This window comes from Lissotriton helveticus (assembly GCF_964261635.1).
Source record: "Lissotriton helveticus chromosome 1_1 unlocalized genomic scaffold, aLisHel1.1 SUPER_1_unloc_9, whole genome shotgun sequence".
NCBI classification, from domain to species: Eukaryota; Metazoa; Chordata; class Amphibia; order Caudata; family Salamandridae; genus Lissotriton; species Lissotriton helveticus.
The window spans coordinates 3311904-3322679 of NW_027611736.1; the positions used below are offsets into that span (position 1 = coordinate 3311904).

The 10776-nt window shown below is 44.3% G+C and overlaps 1 protein-coding gene across 1 annotated transcript; it reads right to left on the reverse strand.

Annotated features, from left to right (window-relative positions):
* Nucleotides 1–241: 241 nt before the first annotated feature.
* Nucleotides 242–7784, reverse strand: LOC144806613 (uncharacterized). The gene is made up of 5 exons (XM_078672940.1): nt 7533–7784; nt 3762–6013; nt 2984–3224; nt 2082–2815; nt 242–256 (listed from the first exon to the last, which is right to left on the reverse strand). Exons 2-5 carry the CDS (start codon nt 4677–4679, stop codon nt 242–244), a joined length of 1908 nt encoding a protein of 635 aa, XP_078529066.1. The 5' UTR covers nt 4680–6013; nt 7533–7784.
* Nucleotides 7785–10776: the final 2992 nt, after the last annotated feature.

The window sequence follows — 10776 nt, forward strand, 5'->3', positions numbered from 1 at the left end:
AGGAGGGATGTTAATCCGAAACCGGTCCCATGATGCTGGTTTCCGGTCCATGGAAGACCTGGGTTGGCAGACTGATTTGCATATGGCCTGGTCTGAACTGGGGTGGCAAAGTGAGCTAAAGAACGATGACAGACTCAACCCAGATCTGTGACTGGGGGTGAGTGTCTGAAAAGTTTGAGCGCTCCGTCCATCATCTTGTGTTTGCTGGTAAAACTTATTTCAAAAAGCAACCAAGTCTGCTCTAAAGTACGTGCACCTAAAAAAAAGCAACAGAAATGAAATCACAATGGAAACCTTTACATTCTTTCAAATGTGGTTGCATAAACACAGAGAAATGAAAAAAGGGCAAGATCAACCACCTGCACCTGTGCAAATTTGTACAAACCGAGTATAAATATTGGTGCATCGAAGTTCATTGCAGTTAGGAAAAAAACCAGAATGGTGACAAGGGGAAGATGAATTTCAAATACAACGTCTGCCTAATGGTAACCCAACGTGATTAGGAAAACGTCAAAGTAAAAGGGCGTAAGGAAAGTCCGAATTCATACCAATATCACCCTCAGCAAAAAAGGGAAATAAATACTGAAACCTATGCACTATACAACACTGGTAGTGCCAAAGAATGGAAAAAATTGAACAGTTTGCAAAAAATCCACAAAGGAGGGTGAAAACATATCAACTGAGAGAAAAAAAATGATACCTTGTCAATTCACGTTCTTAGAAAAGGTATTTAAAAACACCAAAAACAGGAATACAGTGTAAACAGGACTACAGTGGACGCATAAGAACTTATGATGTAAAAAGGATGACACAGGAATGTATGGACTCAAACTCACAACAGACCCCTCCCCCCAAAAACAACAAAAACTTTTGGCTGAATTTTATAAAATGTGCAGCAGGTGTCTTCAACCAGTAGCTCCCAGACACCACTGGATTATCTCACAGCTTTTAGTTAATTTTTAAATAAGAACAAGGTCATATTTTCCTTTTAAAGTTAAGGGATGCTGTGTTTCTTTTATATTATTATCATCAGGCTGCAGCTAGCAGAGTCTGATAATGTAAATGTTATTTTTTTTTATCACACGCACGATTACCAAAAAGGCATCTTGGCACGAGTGTCATTTGAAACCTGACTGACCCTTTATGCTCGTCCTAAAACTACTCCCCCAACACTGCAACCTACCCTCAAAACACTACATGGCTACACTGTCTGCTTCTGCCATAACACTGCCCTCTATCCTGCCACCCCCACCCAAACTGACCCCTACCCTCAATCAGGTCATTTGTAGAGCGCACTACTCACCCGTAGGGTCCCTCAAAACACTACATGGCTACCCTGAGATCTCCTTTAGTGAGATCTCTTTTCTGAGTAAAACATTTCTGGCTTTCCCCTCCTGTATAAGGCTTTATTCCGGTGTGAAGTCTCTCATGTGAAGTGACATTGTATTCAAGACTAAAACTTATCTGACATTGAGAACACACATAAGGCTTTCTTCTCCCGTGTGAGTTTGCTCATGTCAAGTGAGAAGTAATTTGTAACCAAAACGTTGCTTGCATTTCGAGCACTCATAAGGTTTTTCCCCAGAGTGGGATCTCTCATGAAGCATAACACTGTCTTTCAGATTCAAGCTTTTAAGGCATAAGGATTTTCTCCAGTGTGGAGTTTCTCATGGTGAGATAGCGTTTTTCTCTGCAGCTTTTCTGGCATTCAGAGCACTCATAAGGTTTTCCATCAGTATGGAGTCGCTTATGGTTAGTGAGGCTGTGCCTATCAAACAGGAATTTCTGGCATTCACCGCATTGGTGATGTTTTTTCCCTGTGTGCGTCTGCTCATGTAGAGTGAGATTGAGTTTAAAATTTATGCTTTTCTAGCATTCGGAGCACTGAATTATTTTGATGGTGTGTTTTCTTATGGGGCCTGCAACCATCTCTACCTCTGAATCTTTTCTGAAATTTTAGAGCACTGATCATTTATTTATACAGTGTGGATTCTCACATGTTCAGTGAGATGAGATTTACGGATGAAACATTTTTGACAATCGGAGCACTGATAAGGTTTTTCCCCAGTGTGGATTCTTACATGCTGAGCGAGAGTCCTTCTTTCACTGAAACATTTGTGACATTCAGAGCACTGATAAGGTTTTTCCCCAGTGTGGGTTCTTATGTGATGAATGAGACTGTTTTTTGTACTGAAACATTTCTGGCATTCATAGCACTGATAAGGTTTTTCCCCAGTGTGGGTTCTTATATGATGAATGAAACTGCTTTTTACACTGAAACATTTCTGGCATTCAGAGCACTGATAAGGTTTTTCCCCAGTGTGGAATCTCACATGTGCAGTTAGAAGTGATTTAAGTTTGAAATCTTTTGAGCATTCAGAGCACTGATAAGGGTTTTCCCCAGTGTGGGTTCTTATATGCTGAGTGCGACTGATTTTGTCTCTGAAACATTTCTGACATTCAGAGCACTGATAAGGTTTTTCCCCAGTGTGGGTTACTGTATGTTGAGAAAGACTTCTTTTGTCTCGGAAATATTTCTGGCATTCAGAGCACTGATAAGGTTTTTCCCCAGTGTGGGTTTTTATATGCAGCGTGAGACAGCCTTTTTGACTGAAACATTTCTGGCATTCAGAGCACTGATAAGCTTTTTCCCCAGTGTGGGTTCTTGTATGCCGAGTGAGACAGCCTTTTTGACTGAAACATTTCTGGCATTCAGAGCACTGATAACGTTTTCCCCAAGCGTGGATCTTTGTATGCTGTGTGAGACTACTTTTTATACTGAAACATTTCTGACACTCAGAGCACTGATAAGGTTGTTCCACAGAATGGGTTATTGCATGTCGAGAAAGACTTTGTTTGCTACACAACGTTTTCTGGCGTTCAGAGCATTGATAAGGTTTTTCCCCAGTGTGGAATCTCAAATGTGCAGTTAGAAGTGATTTACGGTGGAAATGTTTTGGGCATTCAGAGCACTGATAAGGATTTTCCCCAGAGTGGATTCGTGCATGATCAGTGAGTCTGCTTTTGTAACTGAAACCTTTCTGGCATTCAGAGCACTGATAAGGTTTATCCCCAGTGTGGGTTCTTATATGCTGAGTGAGACTGATTTTGTCTCTGAAACATTTCTGACATTCAGAACATGGATAAGGTTTTTCCCCAGTGTGGGTTATTGTATGTCGAGAAAGACTTCTTTTGTCTCGGAAATATTTCTGGCATTCAGAGCACTGATAAGGTTTTTCCCCAGTGTGGGTTTTTATATGCAGCGTGAGACAGCCTTTTTGACTGAAACATTTCTGGCATTCAGAGCACTGATAAGTTTTTTCCCCAGTGTGGGTTCTTGTATGCCGAGTGAGACAGCCTTTTTGACTGAAACATTTCTGGCATTCAGAGCACTGATAACGTTTTACCCAAGCGTGGATCTTTGTATGCTGTGTGAGACTACTTTTTATACTGAAACATTTCTGGCATTCAGAGCACTGATAAGGTTGTTCCACAGAATGGATTATTGCATGTCGAGAAAGACTTTGTTTGCTACACAACGTTTTCTGGCATTCAGAGCACTGATAAGGCTTTTCCCCAGTGTGGAATCTCAAATGTGCAGTTAGAAGTGATTTACGGTGGAAATGTTTTGGGCATTCAGAGCACTGATAAGGGTTTTCCCCAGAGTGGATTCTTGCATGTTCAGTGAGTCTACTTTTGTAACTGAAACATTTCTGGCATTCAGAGCACTGATAAGGTTTATCCCCAGTGTGGGTTATTACATGTCGAGAAAGACTTCTTTTGTCTTGGAAATATTTCTGGCATTCAGAGCACTGATAAGGTTTTTCCCCAGTGTGGGTTTTTATATGCAGCGTGAGACAGCCTTTTTCACTGAAACATTTCTGGCATTCAGAGCACTGATAAGGTTTTTCCCCAGTGTGGGTTCTTGTATGCCGAGTGAGACACCCTTTTTGACTGAAACATTTCTGGCATTCAGAGCACTGATAAGCTTTTTCCCCAGTGTGGGTTCTTGTATGCCGAGTGAGACAGCCTTTTTGACTGAAACATTTCTGGCACTCAGAGCACTGATAACGTTTTCCCCAAGCGTGGATCTTTGTATGCTGTGTGAGACTACTTTTTATACTGAAACATTTCTGGCATTCAGAGCACTGATAAGGTTGTTCCACAGAATGTGTTATTGCATGTCGAGAAAGACTTTGTTTGCTACAAAACCTTTCCTGGCATTCAGAGCACTGATAAGGTTTTTCCCCAGTGTGGAATCTCAAATGTGCAGTTAGAAGTGATTTACGGTGGAAATGTTTTGGGCATTCAGAGCACTGATAAGGGTTTTCCCCAGAGTGGATTCTTGCATGTTCAGTGAGTCTGCTTTTGTAACTGAAACATTTCTGGCATTCAGAGCACTGATAAGGTTTATCCCTAATGTGGGTTTTTCTATGCTGAGTGAGACTGTTTTTATCAATGAAACATTTTTGGCAATCAGTGCACTGATAAGGTTTATCACTAATGTGGGTTTTTCTATGCCGAGTGAGGCTGTTTTTGTCACTGAAACATTTCTGGCAATCAGAGCACTGATAGGGTTTTTCTCCAGTGTGGATTCTCATATGCTCAGTAAGATAATATTTACGCCTGAAACTTTTTTGGCATACTTTGCACTGAGAGTGGTTTTCCCCAGTGTGCATTCTGTCAAATTCTGTGAGATAAGATTAATGTCTGAATCTTTTTTGGCACAGATAACTTTTTTCCCCAACTTTGGTTATTTTGCCGCGAATGAGGCGGGTTTGAACACTGAATTTGTTCTCACATTCCGTGTTTTTATAAGGTGTATTCCTAGAGTTAGTATCTCTATGTTTAGTTTTCTCTTGCCTATATGCCACGGTAAGAGTGAACCTGATTTTAGAGTCGGGCTTGTTTAGAAAATGTTCAGCATTTATCTCTAAAAGAAATTGTGTATAATCTTCTTAACACTTGAATTGAGCAAAATATGTCTGGAAGCAGCCCTGCAACATCAGTTGAAATTTTTCTAGCAGATAATAGTCTTTAGGTTATAGCCTCTCCAGCAGCAACTTATTTTGTGACTGAAGTTTTTCTCAAATCTATTTGTATAGGTTCTTAGCAATGCAGTAATAAGGTGTTAGTCTGATATTTAATGATTAAACTGATAAGTACCTTTTTGCACTGATGTAATGGCAGTAACTGGGCGTTAGAACGTGCACAGTACTATTGTGGATCATTAGTCGCAGAACATCAGTTCCTTTTACCCATGCGATGTTAGGTGTGAGGTTAAGGTTTATAGTTCTGAAGACGAGGATTTATTTACAGTAGCTATAGCGCAACAGTGCTCCTTTAATCCATTTTTAGACTTAACAGTTGTACATCTCACTCCTGCAGAACAGATAATGTTGAGGCGATTTACATATAATTACAGAACAGTACACAAAAAACGGAAACAATCTGAGATGGTCATTAACACAATAAAGTGGTGAATTTTTAAGGTTTTCGCAAGAGTGAGCAGTGTGGGTCGTGGTGTCATATCCAGAGGCAGATAGTCTCAAACTTGCATAACTGGTTAAAAACGGTTGTTGAACAACGGTGATTTCCCAATCTTTTGGTTGTTAACGTATCAACTTCGGAGTCTTCTTTCAGCGTCTTCTCTTTAATGGTATGCAGAAGAAACCTTTTGTTATAACTTTCTTTTATGCAGTGTGTGCTTCCTCTTTGGAATTACATGATGCTTTAGATGAACGTTATTCTGTGATGCTGAGGCAATTTGTCTACTGGATGCTGAAGTGGTCTTTCTACATTATTTCTGATGCTGTGTGCACAGATATGGCTTTGCTCTGGGTTAATGAAATGCAAAATTAGAGACTTCACTTACAGGTATAGTACTTTCCACACCTAGATTTTTGGAAAAATGCTGGATGTCCTTCAGATTTTCCAAGTAATCCTTCTTATGGCACCGACATTCAGTTGCCTTGTGCTAAATCTTGCTTTCTTTGTCCGTAATTTCAATCATCTATAGTATTAAAATGAAATAGTTAATACATGTAAATTTCCAAAAATATACTTTACAAGCCAAATCAATGCAGAATTTTGAATACGTTGAGCTGTTGAGAGTACTTGGATGTAGGAGTGAGGATTTGTAGAATTTTCAACATTTTATTAAGCTCACAAAGGATACATGTACTCCTTGGAGTTGTAACACAGAATCTCAAAGGCAGATATTAAAGTCATATGGACTGGCACCAAACAGATGTTTAAAAAAATACTATTAATTAATTTGTAATATAGATTTCTGGGACAGGAATGACCCCTCCACGGACAACAGGCATTTTCCCCTGCACTGAGTTACCAATCTGGTATCCTGACTTTTGAGTTTTGGCCTCTGCCTTAAGCAAATCTATTGTGTGCTGCGAGGACTATGCCTAGACCTATCCCTCAACTATGGTCCAGAGTATGAATCAAGGGCGATGAAATTAAGCCGTACTTTCATGTGTTCATTTTATTCCACCTGATTATCAGTTTGTTAGGTTTTTCTGCACCTGGACTTACTGGGTGCAGAAAATCAGGACACAATTTCTTTCCAGACAGAAAAATTAGACTGAAAAGACGTAAAAGACTCTGGGTGCAGCAGAAGCAGCCAAGACTTATGCTGTTTTTTTTTTACTAACTAGGGGAACACACAATTCTTCCCTCTGTTGGTGTTCACAGTCGTCGTCATCCTGTGATTCGGCTTTGAGTGCAGAGCGTATCGAGTAGAGCCGAGGGGGCCGAACCGGAGTTCATGAGCAAGCAGAGCGGAGCCTGGGATGACTGTCTGGGTTTGTTTTGTGACCGGTTCCCGCTCCCGCAGGTTTCTCCCGCTTCACCCGCGTCCTGTTATACGGGCGCTTTAAGTACTACGGATCTGCTGCGAGGGCAGGAACGGCCACTGCTGGCACCGCGGTGCTAAGGCGCTGCTGGTGCGGAGGCCACTGCAGGGGTCAAAGGAGCATTGGCCTGTGGTGCTGCTGGCGAGCCGGCTGCTGCCGGGCACAGAGGAGCACAGAGGGCACAGAAGAGCCTTGGCCTGTCGCCTGGTTTTACGTATATACCAAGCATTGAGCAGAGCTGAGCTGAGGAGCGGAGAGAAGTGCCTACATCTGCCGTCTGTAGTGTGGCTGGCTCTTGATCCCGCTCTTGCTCCCGAAGGATTGCCAGCCTTCTCCCTTGTACTCTTGACAGCGATGAATAGCAAAGAACAAACAATGAACAGTGAGTGGTGAGTGAAAAGTGGCAAGGTGTGTGGCGTGTGGCGAGTAGTTAAGGTTGATCGGTCAGTAAGTCGCTGAGCCATTGGAGTCTGTAATAAGTTTGTACTAAAAAATCTGAGAAATTATGCAAAGGGGAAAGTGACAATAGACTGTGACCCTGTTGAAGCACCCCTCGACCCCTGAATTACTCTGCATTCCTAGACTACAGAAAGCCCTACCCGGAACCCGGATATTAATCAATCGATTAATTCATTAATTTATTTAATAAGTTACCAGCAGTACCGGCGGATTCTGTACTGATGTGAGCTTTGGGGGTATTTTTCGGTGGAGGTGTTTGGAGGTGTTTTTGTCCTATCAAGGCACCCGTTGGTCTGGTCACTGGCCCGTTTGATTTTCTGAAAGAAGCAAGACTTCTTCACCTTAGAGGGTGTATTATGAGGTAAGGAAAGGAGCGGCCACCTTTCCCTCCTATCAAAAGGAAAATAAAAATACAACAAACACTAATATTAGATACGTTTAAAATAAAACAGGCAGGTGACATACACTCCTTTTTTTTTTTTTTTTTTTGAAAACTTTGTTTATTGGAGTTTTTGTAACAAGTAAAAACAAGACAGTACATTCAGGGCGACAGTACAACGGTCAGTGCTTGTGGGTCATAAATCAACAACAAAGTGGGATCAGGAATCTCAGTACATTGAATTATCTCTAAACGGCTCGGGCAGCTACAATGCAGTAACATGCAAGTCATATATCAGAAACAGGAGTAAATCAGCGGTAATCAATCACAGGGTACAATCACAGGGGTAATACAAAAGACGTCATGGGGTCAAAAAACATTCAGAGATACACCAGAGCAACAGCAGTATTTCATCACAGAGGTGGCAGGAGGGCATCACAGCAAATGCATTCGATGGACAGTGCAGCAGGCATACTAGCAGAGACAATGCATATAATCAGTTGGCTGAGGCATCTTACACCAGGCCATCAATATCAGCACCAGTGGGAGCTCCCGGTGGTACTGCATCACACGCGGTCTGGGCTAGAAGATAGGTTACCAGGGGCTGCCAAATGTCTCTCGGCCTACTGGATACGGGAAGGAGGTCAGCAAATGTCGTGTGCTGATCCTGACTGTGTGTCATATCAGCAAGCCAGTCTTTGAACTTGGGAGCTCTGCCACGCCCCCATCTGCATGCCACGCGCCTCTTTGCCAGAAGGAGCGCAATGTCCACAAACTTTCTGTGTAGTGAGGAGATGTGTGGTGTGTGCCCCAACAGTATGAGCAGCGGGTCAGGTGGTATGGACGACCCAATCATGGATTCCAGAGCAGCATGTACTTGCTGCCAGTAGTCCTGTAAGGGGGGGCATTCCCAGGCAAGGTGCAAGAAATCTGCATGTTCCGCGTGGCAGCGGTCGCAGCGATCTGAGTCGGCTAAATGAAACTTAAATTTTTTGACAGGGGTATAGTATAATCGCTGTAAATACTTATAATGAATCAATTTGAGCCTACTGCTCGCCGATATACGAGCCGTAAGAGTACAGCAGTATATCCATTGGTCCTCAGTGATGTCAATTGCTAGTTCCGCAGCCCAACGCGCTCTCGCAGGGGTCACAGGCTGCGGGCTATCCGTGCGGATATGGCGGTACATTCCCGAGACCAAATGTGAACCATCACTCGAGTTCAGCAGGAAATGAAGCGGAGGCGAGACGGCAGGTTCCGCAGGGTAGTCAGGAAGTATTGCCCGCATGCCCTGGCGGAGTCGCAGATAATAAAACACCTCGAGAGGGGTGCGCGCATGATCCTTGAAGAATGCATCAGCGGGTTTAAATCGGCCCCCAGTAAACATGTCCCCCCAGCTCATGACCTTCAGGGCCGCACAAAGGCGCTGGAAGCCTTTCTCCTGCAGGAGTGCAAGCTCGGGATGATATGTCAGTGGCAGCAGGGGAGAGTATAAAAGTTCACAATGCAATCTCCTAGCCAGCCGTCGCCACGCATCAACAGTACACGTGACCGACGTGTGAGGCGTCGTAATGGCGGAGGGCTGACAGTGCAGTAGACCCTGCAATGGCAGGGGGTCGGCAATCCAGTCCTCCACCGCCAGCTGAGGCATAAAGGGGGTGGGGCGAAGCCAGTGGTATGCATAATGTGCCTGTGCACAAAGATAATAGGCTTCGAAGTCCGGAAGGTCAAACCCCCCTTTACCGTACGGCAGGATCAGTAGTGACCATTTAAGTCGCGGGCCCTTGCCACCCCAGAAAAGGCGACACAGCTCAGATCGCAGTGTCTTGAAGAAATAGGCTCCCGGATAAAAGGGGATATTAAGAAAAAGATAGAGAAAGCGCGGGAGCACCACCATCTTAATCAGGGAAGCCCTTCCTGCCATGGAGATGGGCAGGGCGATCCAGCGGTCAACCAGAGCAGTGAGTTTTGTTACAGCCACCCCATAATTAGAGCGAAGAATCTCATCCTTATCTCTCGAGATCTGTATGCCCAAATATTTAAGATCAGACCCGCATCGCTCCAGTGGGTAATCCAGGGGAAAGTCAGGTACAGCAGCAGTGAGTGGAAAAAATTGGGATTTCGTCCAGTTTATCTGAACCCCCGACAAACGGCCAAAAACCACAAATTCTCTGAGTAGAGGGTTCAGATTGTGTACTGGGTCTTTAACGAACAGAGTCATGTCGTCCGCATATAAGGAGACATCAATTTGGCGTTGGAGGCAGCGAACCGCTCCCTCACCATGGAGCTGGCGGAGCCGGCAGGCCAGGGGCTCGACAGCAATCGCAAACAATAGGGGGGACAATGGGCACCCTTGCCGCGTGCCCCTGGAGATATCGAGCGGCGTGGAGAGATGACCATTGATCTGCACCCTGGCTGTAGGCCGGGTATATAATAGACGGATCCAGGAGACAAAGATGGTGGGGAAGCCCATGCGGGTCAGAACAGCAAATAAATAAGGCCACTCAACAGAGTCGAATGCCTTAGAAGCGTCCAAGAAAATAGCTGCGACAGGGATGTCAGGGTGAATTGTATGGAGTAGGGAAAAAAGGGTGCGCAGATTATGCGAGGTGGAGCGGCCAGGGACAAAGCCAGACTGGTCGGGTAGCACTATCCGGGTCATAAGAAGAGACAACCTAGTGGCTAGGACTTTTGCCAGGATCTTAACATCGCAGTTAAGGAGCGACAGGGGGCGATACGAGTCACAGGACGTGGGAGCTTTACCAGGCTTCAGCAACGAGGTAATGACGACCTCGCGCATGGAACCGGGGAGGACACCGTCCTCATGCGACTCCGTGAAAACCTCACGGAGGACCGGGGCCATGACATCCACATAAGTTTTGTAGAATTCAGCGGGAAGGCCGTCCAGGCCAGGTGCCTTCCCATTACGCAACGACATGATGGCATCCCTTATTTCCTCCAACTCAAAGGGGGCAGCAAGGAATTGCCTGTCGACATCGCTTAACCAGCATAATGCTATGTCATTTAGAAAATCGTCATATTGGACGTCAGGAGTGGTGACTGTGGTGT